A 27,260-nucleotide genomic window follows, 5' to 3' on the forward strand; every position below is an offset into this window, starting at 1 on the left:
CCCCTTGACCTCTCTGGGCTCACCACAGACCCAGACGGCTCTTCCCCTCCTGTACCACAGTCTCCTGTTTCTCAGACACATCGAGTTCCTTTTGTTCGTGCCTGCCATTCCTTATTCCCATCTCCAACTAAGTGTCATCTCATAAGGGCCTTCTCTGATCATCCACCCTACTGTCACCATAGACACACACACAAACACACACCCTTCTCTCTCAATCCCATTACCATTTTATTTTCTCAATAGCACTTTTTTACTCTATGAAATGATATCTTTTATTGATTTGTTATTGCCTCTATGAGGAGTCCAGCCCTGTGGAGACACAGAAGGTTCCCTGGCTTGGCAAGTTAGTCAGGGAGGCCGCACCCTAAGAATTGTGTGCCTGAAGGCAGGCACCGAGGTGTTGTGCAACTGATGGCAGGCAGTTAAGTTAGAGAATGATGCCGGGCTCCTTCTGTGTCCCTGCTTTGCCACCTGGTTCAGAAAAGATCGTTCCTTGAGATTACTATTGTCCTCAAGCTTGCACCCGAAACCGAAGATTGTAAACATGCTAGTCTTGTGATTTTAGAACAAACACGGTTGCCTGGGAAAATGGGAAAACAATTACGTAGCCCAAAGAATGCTTATGCTATATAATCCTGGGCTAAAAAGCCAATAAAGAACTTCTTGCAGGAACAGAGAGATGGAGTCAGCTCCTTTCTTTCACACAGCCCCAGGTCAAAATCCTATGTGTGACTTACAGAAGATGGCAGTTAGGAGAGACAGGGCAAAAAAAATCTCCGTAAAAAATACTAGATAAAAGACAAAAAGTGACTCAGAACACCAGTTCCAGTGATGCACCAGCTGGACAAGGTCTGCTAAATCCACAGGGACTGTGCATTTGGTAAAACTGGAAGTCTGCATTCTGAAACAATTGAGTAAGCCTGCTGAATAACCAGCAGCCATGCTGCAGTCTGGGGAAGCCGTGGGTTGGCATTTGGAGTCAGGCTAGTTTTAAAAACCCAAAAGCAGCTGCGGATATGGCAGCAAGAATGGCACAGTGAAGCGCAGTGGGAACTGTGTCTCCACAGCCTGTGGGCACACCTCAATATCTGGCATGGAGGATAGCCTTTCATGCACCTGCTGCTAATTGTCTCAGAGCAAGGAAGGCAGAGGTTACCAAAAGGTGAAAATAACCACACCCCTTACAGCCACCTTCCCGGCGGGCTGGGAATGCTCCTACCCAGCGCCAGCACCACAGCCCAGAGCTGCGCCAAAAAACTCAGTGTGATGGGAAGTGTTTCCAGCAACACTCGCACATGCCCCAATATCTGGCATGGACAATAGCCTTTCATGCACCCACAGCTAATTGTCCCAGAGCGGGGAAGGTGGAGCATGTGAAAAGGGGGAAATTAACATGCCCCATACAGCCATCATTTCAGCAGGCTGGGAACACCCCTACATGGCCCTGCGGCCCAGAACTACCCTTAGGGGATGGCGCTAACTTGTGATGCAGCCGTCTTCCCTCAGCAGAGGTCCTAGGAGAGCACAGCTTGGAACAGGGACCCACTCGGAAATCCCAGGGACCATATGCCAATACCAAGGACTTGTGGGTCAGCAGCAGAGACAAACTGGTGAGACTGAACTGAAGGATTAGACTATTGTAACAGCTTTAAATCTCCAGAAACACCTGGGATGTTTGATTATTATAGCCACCCTCCCTCCCTAACCACTCAGAGACACGCCCAACATTCAGGGCGGGCAGCACCAACTGCACTTGCAAACTTGGTGCACTAATTGGACTCCCACAAGATTCAGACCCCCGCTCACCAGAAAAACAAAGTTGGGGAGAACTGGCTTGAGGGAAATAGGTGGCTCATGGATGCAACATGCTGATTAGTTAGAGAAAGTGTATACCACCAAGCTGTAAATCTGACAAATCAGAGATTAGTCTTTGAATAATCCTACATATCCTAAAAGAACCCTATCAAGTTAAGCAAATGCCAGGAGGCCAAATACAACAGAAAATTTTAAAGCATATGAAAAAATCAGATGATATGGATAACCCAAACCCAAATACCCAAATCAAAAGATCAGAGGAGACACAGTACTTGGAGCAATTAATCAAAGAACTAAAGACAAACAACGAGAGCATGGCACAGGATATAAAGGACATGAAGAAGACCCTAGAAGAGCATAAAGAAGAAATTGCAAGAGTAAATAAAAAAATAGATGATCTTATGGAAATAAAAGAAACTGTTGACCAAATTAAAAAGATTCTGGATACTCATAGTAAAAGACTAGAGGAAGCTGAACAGCAAATCAGTGACCTCGAGGATGACAGAATGGAAAATGAAAAAACAAAAGAAAGAATGGGGAAAAACTTGAAAAAATCAAAATGGACTTCAGGGATATGACAGATAATATAAAATGTCCAAAATATGACTCATTGGTGTTCCAGAAGGGAAAGAGAAGGGTAAAGGTCTAGGAAGAGTATTCAAAGAAATTCTTGGGGAAAACTTCCCAACCTTCTAAACAACATAAAAACACAAATCATAAATGCCCAGAGAACTCCAAATAGAATAAATCCAAATAAACCCACTCCAAGACATATTCTAATCAATTCTCAAATACTGAAGAGAAGGAGCAAGTACTGAAAGCATCAAGAGAAAAGCAATTCACCACTTACAAAGCAAAGAGCATAAGACTAAATAGTGACTACTCAGCAGCCACCATGGAGGTGAGAAGGCAGTGGCGTGACATATTTAAAACACTGAGAGAGGAAAATTGCCAACCAAGAATTCTTTATCCAGCAAGGCTCTCCTTCAAATTTGAGGGAGAGCTTAAATTTTTCACAGACAAACAAATGCTGAGAGAATTTGCTAACAAGAGACCTGCCCTACTTCAGATACTAAAGGAGCCCTACTGACAGAGAAACAAAGAAAGGAGAGAGAGAGCTGGAGGAAGGTTTAGTACTAAACAGATTCAGTATGGGTACATTAAAGGACATTAAGAGAGAGAGGGAAAAAATATATCTAACAAGCATAAACCAAAGGATAGGATGGCTGATTCAAGTTCACAGTAATAATGTTGAATGTAAATGGATTAAACTCCCCAATTAAAAGATATAGATTGGCAGAATGGATCAAAAAATATGAACCATCAATATGTTGCATACAAAAGACTCATCTTAGACACAGAGACAAAAAGAAATTGAAAATGAAAGGATGGAAAAAATATTTCATGCAAGTCACAACCGAAAGAAAACTGGAGTAGCAATACTAATCTCAGATAAAATAGACTTAAATGTAAGGATGTTATGAGAGACAAAGAAGGCCACTACATACTAATAAAAGGGGCAATTCAACAAGAAGAAATAACAATCATAAATGTTTACGCACTCAATTAAGGTGCCACAAAATACATTAGACAAACACTGGCAAAACTAAAGAAAGCAATGGATGTTTCCATAATAATTGTGGGAGACTTCAACACATCACTCTCTCCTATAGATAGATCAACCAGACAGAAGACCAATAAGGAAATTGAAAACCTAAACAATCTGATAAATGAATTTGATTTAATGGACATATGTAGAACATCACATCCCAAATCACCAGGATACACATTCTTCTCCAGGGCTCATGGAACTTTCTCCAGAATAGATCATATGCTGGGACATAAAACAAGCCTCAATAAATTTAATGAAAAATTGAAATTATTCAAAGCACATTCTCTGACCACAATGGCTTACAATTAGAAGTCAATAGCCATCAGGGACTTAGAAAATTCACAAATACCTGGAGGTTAAACAACACCCTCCTAAACAATCAGTGGGTTAAAGAAGAAATAGCAAGAGAAATTGCTAAATATATAGAGACAAATGAAAATGAGAACACAACATTTCAAAACCTATGGGATGCAGCAAAAGTGGTACTGAGGTGGAAATTTATAGCATTAAATGCATACATCAAAAAGGAATAAAGAGCTAAAATCAAAGAACTAATGGAGCAACTGAAGAAGCTGGAAAATGAACAGCAAACCAATCCTAAACCAAGTAGAAGAAAAGAAATAACAAGGATTAAAGCAGAAATAAATGACATAAAGAACAAAAAAAAAACAACAGAGAGAATAAATAACACCAAAACTTGGTTCTCTGAGAATATCCACAAGATTGACAAGCCCCTAGCTAGACTGACAAAATAAAAAAGAGAGAAGACCCATATAAACAAAATAATGAATGAGAAAGGTGACATTGCTGCAGATCCCAAAGAAATTAAAAAAATTATAAGAGGATACTGTGAACAACTGTTTGGCAACAAACTGGATAATGTAGAGGAAATGGACAATTTACTGGAAACATATAAACAACCTAGACTGACCAGAGAAGAAATAGAAGACCTCAACCAACCAATCACAAGCAAAGAGATCCAATCAGTCATCAAACACAAATAAATGCCCAGGGCAAGATGGCTTCACAGGGGAATTCTACCACACTTTCCAAAAGGAACTGATACCAATCTTCCTTAAACTCTTTCAAAACATTGAAGAAAATGGAACACTACCTAGCACTTTTTATGAAGCTAACATTAATCTAATACCAAAACCAGGCAAAGATGCTACAAAAAAGGAAAACTACAGGCCAATCTCCCTAATGAATATAGATGCAAAAATTCTCAACAAAATACTTGTAAATTGAATCCAAAGACACATTTAAAAAGTCATACACCATGACCAAGTGGGGTTCGTTCCAGGCATGCAAGGATGGTTCAACATAAGAAAATCAATCAATGTTTTATAACACATTAACAAATCAAAAGAGAAAAATCAAATGATCATCTCAATAGATGCTGAAAAAGCATTAGACAAAATCCAACACTTCAAAAGGTAGGAATTGAAGGAGACTTCCTCAATATGATAAACAGCATATATGAAAAACTCACACCAGCATAATACTCAATGGCGAGAGACTGAAAACCTTCCCTCTAAGATCAGGAATGAGACAAGGATGCCCACTATCACCACTGTTATTCAACATTGTGCTAGAAGTGCTAGCCAGGTCAATCCAGCAAGACAAAGAAATAAAAGGCATCCAAATTGGGAAGGAAGAAGTAAAACTGTCATTATTTGCAGATGATATGATCTTGTATCTGGAAAACCCTGAGAAATCGACAATACAGCTACTAGAGCTAATAAATTTAGCAAAGTAGCAGGATACAAGATTAATGCACATAAGTCAGTAATGTTTCTATATGCTAGACATGAACAAAGTGAAGAGACACTCAAGAAAAAGATACCATTTTCAATAGCAACTAAAAAAATCAAGTACCTAGGAATAAACTTAACCAAAGATGTAAAAGACCTATACAAAGAAAACTACATAACTCTACTAAAAGAAATAGAAAGGAATCTTAAAAGATGGAAAAATATTCCATGTTCATGGATAGGAAGGCTAAATGTCATTAAGTTGTCAGTTCTACCCAAACTCATCTACAGATTCAATGCAATCCCAATCAGAATTCCAACAACCTACTTTGCAGACTTGGAAAAGGTAGTTATCAAATTTATTTGGAAAGCAAAGATGCCTTGAATTGCTAAAAGCACTCTAAAAAAGAAAAATGAAGTGGGAGGACTTACTCCCTGACTTTGAAGCTTACTGTAAAGCCACAATAGTCAAAACAGCATGGTACTGGCACAAAGATAGATATATTGATCAATGCAATCAAATTGAGAATTCGGATAGACCCCCAGATCTATGGCTGACTGATCTTTGATAAGACCGCAAAAGCCAATGAACTGGGACATAACAGTCTTTTCAACAAATGGGGCTGGGAGAGTTGGATATCCATATCCAAAAGAATGAAAGAAGACCCCTACCTCACACCCTACACAAAAATTAACTCAAAATGGATCAAAGACCTCAATATGAAAGACAGTACCATTAAACTCTTAGAAGATAATGCAAGGAAACATCTTCAAGACTTTGTATTAGGAGGTCACTTCCTAGACCTTATCCCCAGAGCACAAGCAGCGAAGGAAAAAATAGATGAATGGGAACTCCTCAAACTTAGAAGTTTGTGTACCTCAAAGGAATTTGTCAAAAAGGTGAAGAGGCAGCCAATTCAATGGGAAAAAATTTTTGGAAACCACGTATCTGACAAAAGACTGATATCTTGCATATATAAAGAAATCCTACAACTGAATGACAATAGTAGAGACAGCCCAGTTATAAAATGGGCAAAAAATATGAAGAGGCAGTCTCTGAAGGGGAAATACAAATGGTCAAGAAACACATGAAAAAATGTTCAGCTTCATTAGCTATTAGAGAGATGCAAATTAAGACCACAACGAGACACCATCTCACACCAATTAGAATGGCTACCATTAAACAAACAGAAAACTTCAGATGCTGGAGAGGATGTGGAGAAGTTGGAACTCTTATTCATTGTTGGTGGGACTGTATAATGGTTCAGCCACTCTAGAAGACTGTCTGGCAGTTCCTTAGAAAACGAGATATAGAGTTACCCTTTGATCCAGCAATTGCACTTCTTGGTATATACCCGGAAGATCGGAAAGCAGTGACACAAACAGATATCTGCACGCCAATGTTCATAGCAGCATTATTCACAATTGCCAAGAGATGGAAACAACCCAAATGTCCTTCGACAGATGAGTAGATAAATAAAATGTGTTATATACACACAATGGAATACTATGCGGCAGTAAGAAGGAACGATGTCATGAAACATATGACAACATGAATGAACCTTGAAGACATAATGCTGAACGAAATAAGCCAGGCACAAAAAGAGAAATATTATATGCTACCACTAATGTGAACATTGAAAAATGTAAAATAAATGGTTTATAATGTAGAATATAGGGGACCTAGCAATAGAGAGCAATTAGTGAAAGGGGAACGATAACCCAGTAAGAACAGATAAGTTATCATAGGTAAATTTAACATTGGGAATGCCCAGGAATGACTAAGGTTTGTTAATTTCTGGTGGGTATGGTAGGAACAAGTTCACAGAAATGTTGCTGTATTAGGTTACTTTCTTAGGGTAGAGTAGGAACGTGTTGGAAGTAAAGTAGTTATATTAGGTTAGTTGTCTTTCTATTATTCCCTTGTTTTGGTTTGTTTGAAATGTTTTATTGTAAGTTTTTTTAAAATTTTTTTATATAGGTAATAGTTAATTAAAAACAACAACAACAACAAAAAAGTATGCAGAGCCCCCCTGAGGAGCTGGGGGAGAATGCAGGGGTGTTGAATGCTCACAGACATTGGGTACTGGTGTTTTGATGGGCTGAGCCCTCTATCACCGGTCTCGCCCTTGGGAAGACTGTTGCTGCAAAGGAGAGGCTAGGCCTCCCTATAATTGTGCCTAAGAGCCTCCTCCTGAATGCCTCTTTGTTGTGCAGATGTGGCCCTCTCTCTCTAGCTAAGCCAACTGGGCGGGCAAAATCACTGCCCTCCCCCCTATGTGGGATCTGATACTCAGGGGGTTAAATCTCCCTGGCAACGTGGAATATGACTCCTGGGGAGGAATCTACACCCAGCATTGCGGGATGGAGAACACCTTCTTGACCAAAAGGGGGATGTTAAATGAAATGAAATAAGTTTCAGTGGCTGAGAGATTCCAAAAGGAGCCGAGAGGTCACTCTGGTGGGCACTCTTATGCACAATATGGACAACCCTTTTTAGGTTCTAATGAATTGGAGTAGCTAGCAGTAAATACCTGAAACTATCAAACTACAACCCAGAACCCTTGAATCTTGAAGATGATTTTATAACAATGTTGCTTATGAGGGGTGACAATGTGATTGGAAAAGCCATGTGGATCACACTCCCCTTTGTACAGTGTATGGACGGATGAGTAGAAAAACGGGGGCAAAAAAAAAAAAAAAGGCACTCAGTGTTCTTTTTTACTTTAATTGTTCTTTTTCACCTTAATTTTTATTCTTATTACTTTTGTATGTGTGGTAATGAAAATGTTCAAAAATTAATTTTGGTGATGAACGCACAACTATATAATGGTACTGTGAACAACTGATTGTATGCTTTGTGTGACTGCATGGTATGTGAATATATCTCAATATAATTGAATTTTAAAAAAATGCTTTATGTGATTCTGTCTGACCATAGGCAATTACAAAGGCTTTGCCTGGCAGACCTCATGGGGGAAAGCCATCCTCTTGCAGCAGACTTGGTGCACCGCTAGTGCATTTCAAGTACTTCTGCTGAGACCTCCTTATCAGAGGGCCCTTGACCAACCTGACTCAGAACTTTTTCATTCCCCTGTTCTCTCCCTCCCCCCAAACACCTGGGTCCATAAAAGAGAAGGAGCTTTTTGTTCAGTGCTCCTGGCTATGCTGCCAATCATCTGACTGACCCTTACCCAGTGCCTGCCATTCCTATGTTGGGAAAAATGGAACCGGGGTAAGCCAGCACTTCTCATTTGGTCTCTTGCTTACACTGTCACAGTAAGTGAATAAAGACTGTTTCTTTCAGTTTGATTCCTTATCCTAATTGACCACCTGGACATCTGACAGCTCTGGACACTCTTCCTGCTATAGACTAAAATCCATCCATGAGACTATTGTCCTTGTCTGTCTTATTCATCATGATATTCCCAGCATCTAGAACAACACCTACAATACATTACCTGGCATATAGCATAATCATTAAGTGTTTATTGAGTGCTTGAGTGAATAATGCTAAATGTTCACATTAATAGAGGCTATTCCTAGTCTCTCTGGGCGTCAGTTTCCTCAACTGTAAAAGGAAGGGATTGGGCTGGTGAGAAAATCAAGCTGAGATCTGAATTTAAATTTACCTATGTTGTCCAATTGCTTGGGTAATGCTTCCAAATTAAAGGGAGAAATATATATCCTCTTGTGCCGGTTTGAATGTATTATGTCCCCCAGAAAAACCCATATTCTTTGATGCAATCTTGTGGGGCAGACATAATAGTGGGGATTAAGTTGGAATGTTTGGATTAGGTTGTTTGCATGGAGATGCACCCCACCCAACTGTAGATGATAACTGATGGGATATTTCCATGGAGGTGTGGCCCCACCCATTCAGGGTGGGCCTTGATCAGTGGAGCCATATAAATGAGCTGACTCAAAGAGAAGGAACTCAGTGCAGCTGTGAGTGACGTTTTGAAGAGGAGCAAGCTTGCTAGAGAAGAATGCCCTGGGAGAAAGCCATTTTGAAACCAGAACTTTGGAGCAGACGCCAGCCACGTGCCTTCCCAGCTAACAGAGGTTTTCTGGACGCCATTTGCCATCCTCCAGTGAAGGTACCCGATTACTGATGTGTTACCTTGCACACTTTATGGCCTTAAGACTGTAACTGTATAGCCAAATAAACCCCCTTTATATAAAAGCCAATCCATCTCTGGTGTTTTGCATTCCGCAGCATTAGCAAACTAGAACACTTCTGAAAGAAAAATACTTCAACACAGCCTTTAAAGAATTTCCATAGATAAAATTCCAAAGAACCCCCCCCCCCCCAAAAAAAAAACCAAAATCAAAAAACCAAATTCACAAACCACTGTCAAAAGACAAACCAGGAGTCAAATTTGAGAAGTACAGCATTTTATTCGGGACACCAAAGTTTTGCTGCTGCAAAAGAAGCCAGATCACTTGCAAGAACAGAAGTACCTTTGGGGTTCTAGGGATGGCAAATGATTTTTATAAACATAAAAAAGAAGTTAGCTTGACTCCTACTGATTGAATGAGGGTTTGTCCATCTTTTAGGTGCTGATTTAAGGCAAGTGAGTTTTATTTTGTATTGTGTCAAACATAATGAACCAAGGTTTACAGAAAAAACATGCAGATAACACAGTTTTCTCTATTACTAATACTTTGCATTAGTTGTGGTAACTTTGTTACAATTGATGAAACAATATTATCATAATTATACTATTAACCGTAGTTCATAGTTTATATTAATGTTCATTGTGTTGTATGGTCCTATGTTTTTTAATTTTTATTCTTGTAACATGTATACAACCTAAAATTTCCCCCTTTTAACAACATTAAAATATGTAATTCAATGGTGTGAGTTACATTCAGTGTTCTGCTACCATCACCACCATCCATTACCAAAACTTTTCTATCAACCCAAACAGAAACTCTGTACCAATTAATGGCGGGATATTTTTTCATCAACAACATTAGTGGGTTAAATAAAAACATTTTCAGACATGTAAAATAAAACTGATTCATTTTAACCTATAAAAACAGCTTCACTAAATAGACTTTCAAAGAATATACTTTAGGCAGGCAGAGATGATCCTGGATCAAAGGTCTGAGATTCAAGAAAGGTGAGCAAAAATATTGGTAAACACATGAGTAAATCTTTTTTTAAAAAACTGACAGTATAAAAGTGTTTAAAATAATCTGAATACAACCAACCAATCTAACATTCTCCTTTAGTTTCTGCACTGCTTACACGCTGCATTTTGAAGGTGCTTTCTACTTCTTTGCATACTTTCTACTGGACTCTGATCATAGCCTCCTGTCCAGGACCAGTCTCCATGTGCATGGCAAAGAGCTGCCCCTTCCTCCAACACAGATGGACTCATATGCTGCTACCATGACCCTGAATTGGAGTAATTGGTGGAACAGGCCTGGATGATCCAGAAATTCTAGAGAAAATTTAAACTGAAAAAATACATGGGTACTCCATATGGCAAGCCTTAATTCTGAGGGAAAACGAAATGCTGTGTCCTTCTTGCAAGGCATAGGAAGCAGCATTCCTCATGCCTTCATAAGTCAACTACCAAGCCGCACTAGTCTGGGTTCTCTGAGAAGCAGATGACAAGACAGGATAACATTTTGGTCAGGAATTTCATTAGGAGGAACACCTGTGAGAGAAAATGGAGCTGGCTTGGATAACACTGAAAGAGCTGTCAGACCACCATGCAAGTTTGATTCTAGAAGGTAGGTTTGGTGTCAACGACCTAGACAGTTGTGTAGTCTACAGTTTTGGCAAGACCATCTGGGAGCTCTTCAGCTAAACAGACTCCCAGTAATGGGTCAGCCTTAGTATCTTTGCTATGCTAACACTGACTGGGAACAACTTGTGGGAAGCCTGGCCTTGAACCAAAAATGGAGATGGACTTCAGAGGGCAGTAGCTGAGGCTCTGCATCACTAAACTCTCTGTAGTCAACAAGGCCTGTCTTATGGCCTCTACCCTGGCAAATATCTGGGCTGTAAAGGAAGATTTTATACATATTATGCCTATGGCTTATAGTTCAGCTTGGTGATGTCATTATTGATCAGTTCATTGACAGGACCACCATAAGACCTCGGACCTTCTATGATGGAAGTCATTCCTGTGCCAGAGGAGTGTGCCATATTTGGAGTCATTTGGCCACCTAATTAAAGAGGTTCTCACAGAGACTGCCAAGAAGCTAGGGTTTTGTTTTTTTTTTTTTTTTTAAATGACCACTGTCTTTATTTTTAATATGTAAAACATGGAGAGGAAAGGTTAAGAGAGAATATCAAAGGATTACAAACCATTTTAGTTGCTTTCCCTTTCTTTTCCATTTTAGACTTCTCTACCTATTGATTTATTGAATCCAAAGTGGGAAGTTCCTGGTGATTTCCTAAATTTTTCATTTGTAATCGTATCAAACTTCTAAACTCTCATCAGAAAACTGTTCATCAGTCATTGTTGAGATACTCAATTGTTTATCTTTAAATTTTATTTTTAAAAATTGTATATCGCCATGGTACAAAATCCAAAAAGTACAAAGGATATCTTTCATAAAAGGTAAACAAATGTGGCAAAATGTTAAAAGTTGACAAATCTGGGTATCTGGGTAAGAGTATATTGGAGTTCTCTGTATTATTTTTGTTGTATGTTTGCAACATTCCTGTAAGTTGGAAATTATTTCCAAATAAAATATTTTGAAAAATATTTTTAAAAATCCTTTTCAATCCATCTCCTATTCAGTTCCTCTCCCTAGAGTCAACCAACATTATCAGCTGAAAATTTTTCCTCCTTTATTACAGAAGTTGTGGGTTTACAAAACAATAATGCATAAAATATTCCCATATACCACCCTACCACCAACACCTTGCTTTGGTGTAGAGCTTGTTACAATTGATGATAGTATATTTTTATAATTGTACTAATTAAAGTCCATGGTTTAACTTAGGGTTCACTGTGTAGTGTACTTCCATGGATTTTTAAAAACTTTTATTGTTCCTCTATATACAATCGAACATTTCCCTTAGATTCTGATATCACTTAAAGGGGCCAATGGTCACAATTGAGGGGCCTTGTTTTTGCTGCTGAGCAGAAAACTTCTTGTTCCATATTGAGGTAGTGGATGTTGTCTGTATGACCGAAATTCCAGAGATGGTTCTTGCTAAGGAGGCTAGAATTTGTTACACCAGCATTGCCATAGCAACAGATTATGATTGCTGGAGGGAGCATGAGGATGTGATTTTGATGGGCAGTCTTGAAGACCCTGATCGAAAATGCAAGTAAGACCAAAAGTTTCCTCTTCACCATCATATCACATATAGGGCCCATGGAATGGTCAGAAACTCTCCATGACCTGAAGAATATGGCCCAGTTTTGTTTTATTACAAGACATTAAAATAATATTGCCACCCAACAGGAAAGACTTTAATGCCAGTCACTTTGGGAACCCCTGCTTAACTTGAAAAAACATAATACATGCAGTTTTATGCCCTTGCTCATTTAGGAAGAACCTGTGATAAGACAAGAAATTGCATATATTAGAGGCTCCTCTAATACATGGGCTGTTACAAAAACACAGAAAAGCAAATAAGCAATAAACGTAAAAAAAAAAAAAAAAAAAGCCATACTTCTAACTATCAAAAGGAAAATGCAAAATTAAAACAAGGAGACACTGCTTTACTCCTATTAAATCTGCAATAATAAAAGGTGGGGGTAATATCCAGTTTATACTTAGGGCAAGGTAGATGAATAAATGGACATTCTTGAGACTATTTATGGTGTTACTACAAATTGGTACAATCTTTCTGAAAAGCAGTTTAGCAAAATGTATCAATTGGTTTAAAATGTCCATGTCCTTTGAGATGGTAACTCTACTCTTCAAAATTTATCTAAAAGAAATTATCAGAGATGCATATAAGTAGATATGTATGAAGAAAAATGTTCACCATGATGTTATTTACAAGAACAAAAATTTAAAACAATCTGAATACCTAACATTTGGAGGTAGTTACATCATGGTACAGACACGATTACTTTGATGCAACCAATGAAACTAAAGCTCAGGATTTCAAATGGTATTTATTGTTTTCAAGAAAGCTTACTCAATAATGTTAAGTAAAAACAGGATATATATTTTAAAGTACTAATTTCATGTTTCCACCAAACAAGACATACCTATCTTGTTGTTTCAGGGAGGGATAATGAGTAATTTTGTCGTATGTTTCTGTATCTTTAAATTTTTCCTACAATAGATGTAATTAAATAATAAGGTTGATCATTTTAAAAACAGAAACAGTTCTTGGAAATACACTGATTCTGGTAGTGAAGCAAGATCTGAGACTGAAGTATTAAGAAAAGGTCTGTTTCTTAAAAGTAAGCTCTATCTTTGACCATTTAAAAAAAAAAGGATTTATTCTCTATATCCTTAGAATATTTGGATTTGCAACAGCTTCCTAAGCTAGGTTTTTAGTGCTGAGTTAGTCTATAAATTAAACTATTTAAGACTATAGACACACTATATAGCATGTTGGGTGTTTTTAAAATAAATGTATCTTCACTCCTTTTATGAGCTAATGAATTTACATATAAGCTGGGTTTTTTCAAAATAGAATAAATAGAAGTGGAAGCTTGTTTTTCATCTGTATATTATTGTTAATTACATAGGACTGCCTTTTGTTTTTATTCTTGGAAGTCTCCAAAAAGAGGGAGATTTTTTCCCCCCAGAAATATTTTTCTTTTTAGTGTGATTGTATGGTTTTTTAAAGTGATGTAATTTTTAATCTATTTAAAGAGTTTGTAAAAATATATTCAGGTCTCTGAAACTGCTTTCTAGATAATCTGCTAATTGTAAAAAAAAAAAAAAAAAAAAAATCCCCCTTAAAAAAAACAATTTGTTGCTAGAACTAAAATAATGGACAACAATATAAATTGGAAGAGAGTGACCAGAATTAAAATCCTTTAAGGACCTTGTACTCTTAGGGAACAAGGTAAATGATTAACTGATGACTGTGCTCAGTTATGGATGTCAAATGGTTAATTTGAAGCAGATAAATGAAACAGAAAAAAAAAAAAAAAAAGAAAAACAATCCTAATGAAGGCAAGAAAGGGGAAAAAAAGGAAAGGCAGAATCAATAGAAAACATAAGTTGGTGAGAAATATATCCAAAAATGTAAGTAATCACAAAAAAGTTAAGTGGATTAAATTCTCCAGCTAAAAAACAAAAGTTGCCAGTCCAGGTTAAAAAAACAAAAACAAAAAAAACCTTTATGTTGTTTCTAAAAGGCATACCCAAAAAGACATTAAATGGTTGAAAATCAGAGAATGGGGAAAATAGGCAAATACTAGCCAAAAGAAAGCTTGTATACTATGTTATAATAAAATATTTATGCTAAAAGTATTAATAAAGGGAGACTCTACATAATGATAAATGATTCAATTCACCAAATAGATAAATCAATTCTAAACTTATCTATACCTAATAACAACAATTAAATATATAAAGCAGAATTTGACACAAGAGATAATGATACTGGACAAGATGGAGTAGACATTTCTATTACTCCCACTAATTACAACTAAAAACATGGAAGTAATACTTAAAATTATGTGTTAGTGAAATGAATAGCAATAGAGAAAATCAGGAGTATAAACATGGCTGTATAATGTACTTCTAAATTTAAAAAAAGAGAACACTTAGGATTATAGAATGGTAGTGTGGGTTTTCTATTCTCTTCTCTTTTTCCTTGATAGAAACATATTCTTAAGCAATGTTTATTCTTATAAACTTCAAACCTAACTTTCAGAAAAACAAATGAATGCTTGAATTCTAGAATTAAGAAGCTACAGGTGAATTTTTAAATGATGTAATTAAAGGTTACAATTGAATTATTAAGCACATTACTCAAAAATACATCACCTGTCTAACAAATTTTGAGGTACTCAATCATTCAGGTTTGCAGAAAACCAAATGCATTTTTCTAAATGTCACAAAAAGGCAAAGCAGAGTTTCTCCCAAGGACACTTTAGCTGTAGAAAGTTAACCTTGGAGATAGATTAACCTGTTTGTGGGAAAGGAGAGTAGATATATGCCATCTTAAGATGTTGAAGAGAAAGGTTAATGCAAAGTTTGATGTATGTTATAAATGTAATATAGAACAAAAGGAGTACACTGTATAAGGACACTTTAAAAAGAAAGCGCATATACATTAGTAATTTAAAATATTTTTCTTTGAAAATGAACTATTTGCTTATTATTGTTCATGTTCTTCAACAGAATAATACCTAAGTTCTCATAAAACAGCACTGGTATAGCTTTTGTTTGTTTTTTTTTTTTCAGTCTTAAGTTAGCTTGCTACATGACACATTATAACATTTGAGATGAAGTACAAAAGAATAACATAGCCATAGGAAAATAACTGAGAAACCACAATCAGCATCTGAGCTTCAAAAATTAGTGTTTAAAGAGTTTTATAGAGTAACAATTTATTCACATTGTTGAAAATCAAGGATTTATTTCTACAGTAGGGATGGTATAAAGCTAGCACTTCTAAGAACATTCAGATATCAGAAGAAAGTTGCAAAGTACAGTATTGATTTAAAAACAAGATATTGGTCTTATGTGTATTAACCCAGCACCATTACTTTCTCTGTTCAAACAACCCAAACTAACAAATCAAATGCATGCTGATTTATTTTTTGCTGATTTTGACAGGAGATCCTTTGATGTTGAGTTTGTCCACAAAAACATTGGATCTTCTTCCACTTTCAATGGCTGGACTTTGGTGAGGTCTCTCCCTGAAGAATATATACATGAACATTAATGTCATCTTTAAAATGGTCAATGGTTTGCAAGTCAATACAAATATGTTTAAAACCACTGTAGCTTAAGGAGAGTTTTCTTAAAAATTCCTCAATAGCTTTGAAAAACATAAGCAGACTGTCTCACTGAATATTTAAGAGAACAATAGCTATTTACCATTTATGGTTTAAGCCATGCTTTCCAATATGGTAGCCATTAGCTACATTATTTAAATATAATTAAAATAAAATAAGATAAAAACTTCAGTTCCTCAGTTGCATCAGCCACATTTCAATGAGATACAATAGCCACATGTGGCTAATGGCTACCACATTGGACAGATAGAATATTTTCATCATTGCAGAAAATCACTTCAGAAAGTACTATTGGACAGTGCTAGTTTAGAAAAAAATGCTACTGTTAGGACCACAGATTTACAGATCAACCATAAAGAGCTTGCTTTCTCTAGCCTGGAGTCAGATTTCATATCGCAATGCAACACTGTTAGATTTTAGTCAATAAACTTTTCAATGTGAGACAAATATCTAAAATGAATACAGGAGCAAGTTTCCAAGCCATTCTATAGAAGATTTCAGGTAAAGGGCTTTATATTTCTAAAATATTTTAAAATGAAAGATGCTAGCACTTGAAATTCTGCAACAGGGCTTCTGATTTACTTGATACCCATTTTGTCCACCGCTGGTTCTTTGAAGCCTTCCACCTTCTGCAGCAATCCTCCACTCTTATAGCCTAGAACAGATTACTGTTTTAAGGCCTGGTGAGGCCTCTCTCTCCCAAGTGTAGTTTCAAAAGGAATTAGGTATTGTTTTCCATTTTTTCCCCATGGAACCAAATTAAATTGTAAATCTTCAGATATGTACTAAATGCATAAAAATATTAACTTTAATCTGTGGTTTCAACACACTTATTTTTCAGTTATTTCAAAAGGTAATTCCAAAGGAGGCCAAAGTTTTCAAAAAATTCTTACAAAATACACAGGAAATTTGAGTCTCCCAAATACTCCCCTTACCCACTATCATTCCTCTGTACTCAAATCTTTACCTGGTGTGAAATGTATGGCTCCATCTATATCAAAATTAAAATGTTTCACAAGAATAATTACATTATTGTGTATCATTTCTCCTTAGGAGGATTTTAGCCCCCAACGATTTGCAGAAGCAGTCTGCTAGTGAGTTATGAATCATACAATGCCAAAATATTACTGGTTTCTAGATACAAATTTGTATTTGCATAGAACTCAGATTTAATGTAACATTATTATATCTTTCACAAAACGTGCAAACAACTTGTATGTTCATCAAAGCTTCCTGGTAAGAGGTCAAATCACAAAATTTTTCTTCTATTTCTTAAAAGCAAACATTTGTTTTAGAATTAATTTTTACCTTCTTTTAATTTCACAGGATCCTGAATTTTCATGACCAACACTGCGCATCCTAGGGTTTTCTAGACGGTGCCCTCGTCCCCCAGGTCTGTACTTCAAAATCTCATGTTGCCACTCATCATCAAAAGCATGAGCATCACCTATATTAATATCAAAATAAAGGAAAGAAATAACTCTCACTACCTGGCTTGCTTCCCATATACTTCATCCTAGCCTGGTGTTCTCATCAGCCTAACCTCAGGACATGTAGGAAGCTGCTTTAAATATAAAGAACTTTTGACTCCGCTACCATTTCCTTTCCTGTTTGTTCCTCTCCTACTCCTACGATGATCTGGTTTTTCTCACCTGCCTGGACATTTTATTATTCTACCCAAAGGACCCCTTGACCCCATTACACTGACTTAAAGTCTTTCTTCCTGGGTCATCTCACAGTGACCAGGCTGTTCCTGTGTACTTGGACTTTGACACTCCCTCTTGCTGTTCACCTCACTATCTTCCTATCTAACTCGATCTCACAATTTCTGTTGTCTGTTTCCTAGAAGAGGTTCTCAACTAGATTAACTTTTGTTAGGAAGTGGGTAATATGACTTCAATAATAAAAACAATAAACAGATGATAGTACTTGTATTTTTGCATTGCCTTTATAATAATTTGTTTCTTGACTACATTTATCTTCAAAATGTCAATTATTGTGAAGTACTCTGTATATATGATAAAATTACAAATGTTAAAATTTAACTTTTGTTAAATTTTTTGGCTTCCATCTTATTGCACAAGAATAATTTTTTTATCAAACTCCAACCTTAAGAGGATTTTAACTATAATTTTTAACCCTTTACCTATGATAAAACACTGTTATTCAAAATACTTTCTGAAAACAGGAGATAAATATAATTTAAAAACTATAAGGAGAAAGGTTAGGGCACTGGAAGGGTTTAAATGCATTGAAGAATGAATATAAACTCAAGAAAATTGCAAGATTTACTTGTTACATACATAATGCATTACCTAACACACACACAGACACACACACACACATATATATATCAGAAATTAAAACATATATCAGAATTAAGGTCTCAATTATACAAAAGCCTAAGTGTCCAACAATACAGAATATTTTAAATAAATTACGGCCTATTTATGATAAGCTTTTAGATAACCATTAAGAATCATGTTTTTGAAAGACAGCGTAGTATGTGACTTCAAAATTATAATGGTGACTTAAAACATGCCCAATATAAAACTATATAAGAGAGTAAAATACTAATTTTTAATAAGTATGTGTGTTTACATATACATACACATTGAAGAACTATCAGGGAGAAACAGACTAAAACATGAATAGTAGTTATTTTAAGTTAGGATTATGGATGATTTTTATTTTCTTTTTTTTTATACTTTCAAGTGTATTTCTTCAATAAACAGAAAAATATTTAAAAATTTGCTTTGCCTATTAACAGTTTTACAAGTAACAGTGGAAGGATTCCATTTTTCAGGTAGAAAGAAAATAAATGCTAAAATTCACTATTAAAAAACATCTAATAGGAAATGATAAAACTACAATTTTATTACTTTGACAAGGTATTCCCTACACCTATTATTCATAACCAAACTCACAACTACCCTTTTGAAATGTTTCTACACTAAATATTAATCAAGTTTACAAGTACAGTTCCTATTTTAAGTTTAAGAAAAAGAATACTATTTTTGTGATAACTTACTTTCATTCATATTGATGAACTCTTGATTGACCTCTTCATCTCCAGTCCTACTGTTCTTTGACTTTTTAATGACATGAGCCCGGTCATGGATATGATGACCAACAGCCATTTTTTCTAGTCCACGGTCAGAATCTCTCAACGCTCTCCTGGTTTCCTTTATCTGTAAAAGTAAAAAATAAAAATTATTTAGTTGTAATTTAAATATATGTAGAATGTATATAATTTCAAACTCCTGAGTGCCTGTTTATTTACAGAAGTAAGGTCACAGATCTACTATTCTAAAAATAATGGGTACTCGGTTTCACAACTGACTTGCAGTAAAATTGCAGTCCTGTGTCTCTGATATTCCCTGAATTGCTTAAAATTAAAACCTCTTGGACAAATGGAACCAATACAATTTAACCTTTCTCCAAACTGTAGTCAAATAAAGTTATAAAATAACTCATTTATATAAAACTTAGTGCCTGCAACCCTGTCTTTGACAATGTAACAGATGGAAGTTTTTGCTGGCATTCTTGTAAGGACAATTCATTATTCAGCAGTGAAGGTAATGGGCTTGAATCTCATGGCTCTCACCTATCAACTCTATGGTGGTATTATTAGAATATTTATGATTGCCAAAGATTATTAACATGATTTGCTGTGTGACATCTACAATTATATTCTGTTTATGTTTAAGATTTTATGCCGGTTATAGCAAGTTAAAATTTAAATCTCTGAGTTAAATTAGGCGAACTATGGCAGGAGCATCATTAAAAGGTACATCTTTATATGTAAGAACTAAAAAATGAATTACCTCACACCCATTATATTGGCAAATATAAATCTTGGTACTATAACTGATAAGAATGTGGAGAAATGTTTCAATTATTGTGAACAGTAATTTGGCAATTTCTAGGTAAAGATGAAAGTAAACGTGTCCTACAATCCAGCAATACCATTCCTAGACCCTAGAGAAATTCTCACGTTTGCACACGAAGGTAAGTATGAGGTAAGTAAGTGAAATACTGGAAATTCTTAAATAGTTATCAATAGGAAAATGGATTAAAAAATCATGAAATATTAATATATTGGAATACCATATAGAAGTTGAAATAAAGAAACCAAGGCTATATATTATCAACTTGAATAAATCTCAGAAGCATACTACTGAGAAAAGCAAGTTGCAGAGACACATAAAATATGACACCACATATGCAGAGTTTAGAAACCTGCAAAATAATCCATTATATTGTTTATGATGCATACATACGGATTAAAATTGTAAGAAGCAGCATGAGAATGACAAACTTCAGATTTAGGAAAGTGGTTATCTCTGGGAAAGGAAAGATAGGGAAAAGGGATTGGGATGAGTGCACTGAAGCTTTAATGGCAATGCTTTTTCTTGAAGATAACTTGAAGCAAACTACAAAATGTTATGATCTGACTAAACTGGGTGGCAGGAATAGGTATGCTTGAAATACTTCCTGATTTTAAAAATTCATTTACTTAAAATATAAACTAAAAGTCGACATTTATTTCATGAAACAAAGACTTTTTTTAGTGTCTCTTTATTTTGTCAGCATATAAAGGTGAAAAACATCACTGAGGAAAGACACACTCATGGGGGAGGGACCCAAAAAAAGTGCCATTAACTTAGTAGATACAGTTGAGTTTTAAGGCTTTTCTTGGGGACATGCGGCTTTCCCCCGACAGCACCAGATCAAATTTTGTTTTACTTTTTATTTTGAAATAAATTCAAACTTACAGGACACTTGCAAAAATAATACAAACCCCATACACAGAACTCCAGCCTACCCCAACCCCCCTCCACTGACACCCAGATCTACCAACTTTAATATTTTATCACTTCACCATTTCTTTCTTTCCCTCCCTCCCTCCCTCCCTATCATCTATCATCAGTTGCTCTGTCTTCTGAACATATGAGAGCAAGTTGCACACATCCTTGAACAAATAATATAATTCACATATAAATTTCCTATGAACAAGAATATTCATTTATGTAATCACATTAAGTGTAGTCAAGAGATTCAAGAAATTTAACATTGATAAAAAGCTTACATTCTATATTTCATTTTTTTTCGTATGTCCCAATTGTGTCCTTTTGAACCTTTTCTCCTCTATTAGATCTCATCCAGGATCATCTATGGCATTTAATTGTCATTATCTATTTAGACTTTTTTTTTTCAATTGTGGAAACATATATACAGCATAAATGTTCCCATTCCAACCCCTTCCAAGCATTCCATTTAGTGGGATTAATCACATTCACAATGTTGCAATGCCATCAACTTCCCAGCATCCATTACTAGAAATTTCCCTTCACCACAAACAGAAACCCTACACTCATTTCTTATTAACTCCCCCTTGCCCCTCCCCCCACTTCTCATAACCCATACTCTACTTTTCATCCCTATGATCATATTCTCTGATACTTTGTGTTTACCGTGGGGCTTAAATTTAACATCCTAAATCTATAACAATCTCGTTTTCTTTGATACCAACTTAACTTCAATAGGACACATAAACTATGTTCCTATACTCCTCCATTCCCCCACCTTTATGTAGTTCTTGCCAAAAATTACATATTTTACATTGAGTCCAAAACCACTGATTTATCATTAAACTTTATGTATTTTAGATCCTGTAGGAAGTAAACAGTGGAGTTACAAATCAAAAATACAGTAGTATTTTTATTTATATTTACCAGGTGATCTTTACTGGAAATCTTTATTTCTTCATATGGTTTCAGTCAATTGTTTAGTGTCCCTTCCTTTCAGCCTGCTCAATTCCCTTTAGCATTTCTCATAGGACTGATCTACTGGTGATGAAGTCCCTCAGCTTCTGATTATCCGAGAATGTTTTCATCTCTCCTCATTTTAAACCTCCAGGTGTTTGTGAATTTTCTAAGTCTCTGATGGTTATTGACTTCGAATTGTATTCCATTGTGGTCAGAGAACATGCTTTGAATAATTCCAATTTTTCATTAAATTTATTGAGGCTTGTTTTATGTCCCAGCATATGGTCTCTTCCGGAGAAAGTTCCGTGAGCCCTAGAGAAGAATGTGTATCCTGGTGATTTGGGATGTAATGTTCTATATATGTCTGTTAAATCCAATTCATTTATCAGATTGTTTAGGTTTTCAATTTCCTTATTGGTTTTCTGTCTGGTTGACCTATCTATAGAGACAGTGATGTGCTGAAGTCTCCCACAATTATTGTGGAACCATCCATTGTTTCCTTTAGTTTTGCCAGTGTTTGTCTCATGTATTTTGTGGCACCTTGATTGGGTGCATAAACATTTATGATTGTTATTTCTTCTTGTTGAATTGCCCCTTTTATTAGTATGTACTGGCCTTCTTCGTCTCTTTTAACATCCTTGCACTTAAAGTCTATTTTATCTGAGATTAATATTGCTACTCCTGCTTTCTTTTGGCTGTAGCTTGCATGAAATATTTTTTCCATTCTTTCACTTTCAATTTCTTTGTGTCCCTGTGTCTATGATGAGTCTCTTGCATGCAACATATTGATGGTTCATATTTTTTGATCCATTCTGCCAATTTGTATCTTTTAACTGAGGAGTTTAATCCATTTATATTCAATGTTATTACTGTGAAGGCATTTCTTGAATCAGCCATCCTATCTTTTGGTTTATGTTTCTCAGATTTATTATTTCCCTCTCTCTCTGTCCTTTAATGAACCAATATTGAATCTCTTTAGTACTGAACCTTTATATCTCTCTCTCCTTTCTTTGTTTCTCTCTTGGTAAGGCTCCCTTTAGTATCTGAAGTAGGGCAGGTCTTTTATTAGCAAAATCTCTCAGCATTTGTTTGTGAAAAATTTAAGCTCTCCCTCAAATCTAAAGGAGAGCTTTGCTGGATAAAGTATTCTTGGTTGGAAATGTTTCTCTCTCAGAATTTTAACTATGTCATGCCACTGCCTTCTCGCCTCCATGGTGGCCAATGAATAGTCACTATTTAGTCTTATGTTGTTTCCTTTGTATGTGGTGAGTTGCTTTTCTCTTGCTGCTTTCAGAACTTGCTCCTTCTCTTCAGTATTTGACAGTCTGATCAGAATATGTCTTGGAGTGGGTTTATTTGGATTTATTCTATTTGGAGTTCGCAAGGCATTTATGCTTTGTGTATTTATACTGTGTAGAAGGTTTGGGAAGTTTTCCCCAACAATTTCTTTGAATACTCTTTCTAGACCTTTACCCTTCTCTTCCCCTTCTGGAACACCATTGACTCTTATATTTGGATGTTTTATTTTATCTAACATATCCCTGAGGTCCATTTTGATTTTTTCAAATTTTTTCCCCATTCTTTCTTTTGTTCTTTCATTTTCTGTTCTGTGGACCTTAAGGTCGCTGATTTGTTGTTCAGCTTCCTCTAGTGTTGTACTATGAGTATCCAGAATCTTTTTAATTTGGTCAACAGTTTCTTTTATTTCCATAAGATCATCTATTTTTTTCTTTACTCTTACAATTTCTTCTTTACGCTCTTCTAGGGTCTTCTTCATGTCCTTTATATCCTGTGCCATGCTCTCATTGTTTGTCTTTAGTTCTTTGAGTAATTGCTCTAAGTACTGTGTCTCCTCTGATCTTTTGATTTGGGTGTTTGGGTTTGGGTTATCCATATTGTCTGGTTTTCTCATATGCTTTAAAATTTTCTGTTGTTTTTGGCCTCTTGGCATTTGCTTTACTTGATAGGGTTCTTTTAGGATATGTAGAATTATTCAAAGGCTAATTTCTAATTTGTCAGATCTAGAGCTTGGTGGCGTACACTTTCTCTAACTAACCAGCAGATGGCGTCCGCAAGTCACCTATTCCCCTCAAGTCAGTTCTCCCCAACTTTGTCATTGTGGTGTGTGGGGGTCTGATTCTTGTGGGGTCCAACTGGTGCACCAAGTTTGGGTGTGTTGGTGCTGTCCACCCTGAATGTGGGGCATGTGTCTGAGTGGTTAGGGAGGAAGGGCAGCTTTAATAATCAAACCTCCAGGTGTTCCTGGAGATTTAAGGCTGTTGCAAGAATATAAACCTTCATTTCAGTCTTGACACAGATTGTCTCTGCCGCTGATCCACAAGTCCTTGGTATTGGCATATGGACCCTGGGATTTCCAAGTGGGTCCCTCTTCCAAGCTGTGCCCTTTTAGGGCCTCTGCTGGGGGAAGGCTGTGCTATGTCACAAGTGCGCATCATCCCTCAAGGGAAGTTCTGGGCCACTGGGCCACGTAAGGGCGTTCCCAGCCTACTGTGAGGATGGCTGAATGGGGTGTGTTAATTTCCCCCTTTTTGCACAGTTCTGCCTTCCAAGCTCCAGGACAATTAGCTGTGGGTGTGCGAAAAGCTACTGTCTGCACCTGATATTCTGGCGTGTGCGTATGTTGCTGAAAACACTTTCTGTCACACTGGGTTTTTTGGCGCGGCTCTGGGCTGTGGCTCCGGCGCTGGGCAGGAGCGTTCCCTGCCCGCCGGGAAGACGGCTGCAAGGGGCGTGGGTTTTTTCCCCTTTTGGCTCACCTCTGCCTTCCTCGCTCCGAGACAATTAGCAGCGGGTGTGCGAAAGGCTATCTTCCATGCCAGATATTGAGGCATTTGCACAGCCTGTTCCTGCCGCACTTCACTGGGCAGTTCTCGCTGCCGTATCTGCAGCCACTTTGGGGTTTTTAAAAAAGAACTAGTCTGCTTCCAAATGCCAACCCATGGTTTCCCCACACCACAGCGTGGCTGCCGGATATTCAGCAAGCTTACTCATTCGTTTCAGAATGCAGACTCCTGGTTTCACCAAATGCACAGTCCCTGTGGATTTAGCAGATCTTGTCCAGCTGGTGCATCGCTGGAATTGGTGTTCTGGGTCACTTTCTGGCTTTTATCTAGTATTTTTCACAGAGGTTTTTTTGCCCTGTCTCTTCCAGCCGCCATCTTAGGTACTCTCCCAGATCAAATTTTAATGATTAAATCATAATGATTAAATCATCCTGGAACTTTATAAAGCTTTAAGAATGCTCAGAAAATACTTACTCCTCCAGGAGCCGTACGGGTTTGAGTTGAGGCCTGGAAAACCTTTGGTGGCTCATCTCCTACTTTGGAATAGGTCATAACAGAGGAAGAACAAAATGAATGTCCATTTGGATCCACTGAAAGCTGACCCTAGAGATAAACATATTAATGTAAGTTGAGAGAGTCTATTCAAATATGAAGAATTAGTGCCAGAAGGATTAAATAAGTAACAAAATTAGAAGTTCTACTAAGATACTATACTATCAGAATGGTATATCAAAATGGCACCCCAGGAAGGTTCTAACCTCCTTCCATTTTAGTTAACAAACCCCATTTTCCTTATGAAGAACAACAACAAATGATTCAGCCAAAGATCCTCAAGTCTTTGGACCATTGTACCTTTACTTAAAATTTAAATACAAATGGTATGCTTTGAAGTACGTGGTACTTTTATAAGTCAGTGGTTGACCCTTGTAAGCAATTTTGTCAATGTTGAGCCAATTAGCCATACATCAAGAAGTTTCATACTTCATGTGGGTACCAGATTGTTACATTACTAAAATTATTAATATTGCCTTCGATTTGGACATTATGAAATTATCCATAGAAACCAAACTGGATGACCAAATGATATGGGTCCCCTTTAGACAGAATCAAGTTTTTGCTGTTTTTGATGTTAATATTATGAGTAGAAAAGTAGAAGTATTATTAGTAGTAGTTTATAAGTATTTGGACTGTATGGATCTAACCCAGTGCCTAAATATCATTCTTAAAATTTCTAAGTTTTCAAATTTTTTAAAAACACCAAAATTTAATTTCCTAGATGCTTGGAATCCTTTTCTTTTAGGTAGGCAGATCAGAAATAAATACAAATACTAAATTTACATAAAATGTTCATTTAAAACAGTGACTTTAAGCAGAAAAATTGCTTTTGAAGTTGAATTTTTTTTATTTTGAAAATTAATCAATGCTATTTTTCAAACCATATGTTATATAATCAATTTGGAGGGCTGTGGCCACATGTTTTAAAAAACATGAAATAAAACAGAAAATGGTACACACTATACATAGTATAATTAATTTTTTTTCATGAAATTGTTTTAGGTATATTTATAAAGTGGTCATGATGTGAAATATATATTTTCTAACCACTGTGGACCATGGTTATAAAAAGTTTGAAAAGTCACTATAGTATAGGGTATACCAAAAACTGAAAGCAATGTTTTCATCAATTTGTTTTTAGTACTTACAAAGTTTCTTTGTAATTCCTGCATACTGTTTCGCATATTTAACATCATTCGGTCCACTGCCTGAAAAGGGTTGACATCTGTCCGCTACAGAATATTAGGAAGTATGGGAAGTATGTTATTAATTACAAGTACAATGCAAAAGAAACAAATCAATTTTCCCAAAACAGCAGAAATTTTTTTTGCCAGAATTCATGCAGTGGCATCTCATGAAGTAATCAACCGGGCAAACAATCTAAGGACTGAACAATGAAAGTAATTTGTTAAAGATAAAACTGAAACACACACAAAAGCCCAAATAGCCAATTTATACATCATTAGAGGGTTGCAACACTATAAACAAGTAGATGAATAAATAAATGAATGCATACATGAATATATACATTTATATGTACCCACACATACATACATACATCTACATATAAATGTATATACATGCATTTATCATTCATCAGTATTCTCAGAACAAACTTGGTTGGTATTTAAATATCAAGTGGTATATTCTAAGCCGGGACAGCTGTAGCATAGAATAGTCTTCAAATTTTTCATTCCTCCTTCCCTTCCTTCTCAATATCCCCACACACAAATAAATAAATAAGATACTATTGCCACCTACACCAGTACCACATGGCTGATAGATTTTCCTCCAGTAGCCAGCCCTTCCCTCATTATAGCAGGGTCCAGGTGATAGAAGCTAGTCTACTCTACTAATAGGACTTCAATTTGCTGCCTACCACCAAAGACTCAGTAGGGCAAACCTTTGAAACATGAGGTAAGCTTCTTTAGAAGAACAATTAAGAAATTCCCTTGAATGACATTCTGAAACAGGAATGATTGGACCCCCAGGGGACATTTCGCAAAACCTATATGCATTTTGGGTTGTCACAA

The 27,260-nt window shown here is 36.4% G+C and overlaps 1 protein-coding gene across 1 annotated transcript in view; it reads right to left on the reverse strand.

Moving 5' to 3' along the window:
* Positions 1-15,654: 15,654 nt before the first annotated feature.
* Positions 15,655-27,260, reverse strand: part of MLF1 (myeloid leukemia factor 1) — a 39,977-nt gene continuing 28,371 nt past the window's right edge. Inside the window, exons 3-7 of the mRNA XM_037841910.1 lie at positions 26,376-26,459; positions 25,147-25,275; positions 19,129-19,288; positions 17,406-17,544; positions 15,655-15,998 (exon numbers count right to left, since the gene is read on the reverse strand). Coding sequence (XP_037697838.1) covers positions 15,893-15,998; positions 17,406-17,544; positions 19,129-19,288; positions 25,147-25,275; positions 26,376-26,459 — 618 coding nt within the window. The 3' untranslated portion in view covers positions 15,655-15,892. The remainder of the gene's footprint in view (positions 15,999-17,405; positions 17,545-19,128; positions 19,289-25,146; positions 25,276-26,375; positions 26,460-27,260) is intronic.

Source organism: Choloepus didactylus, chromosome 1, assembly GCF_015220235.1.
Source record: "Choloepus didactylus isolate mChoDid1 chromosome 1, mChoDid1.pri, whole genome shotgun sequence".
In the NCBI taxonomy this organism is placed as follows: Eukaryota; Metazoa; Chordata; class Mammalia; order Pilosa; family Megalonychidae; genus Choloepus; species Choloepus didactylus.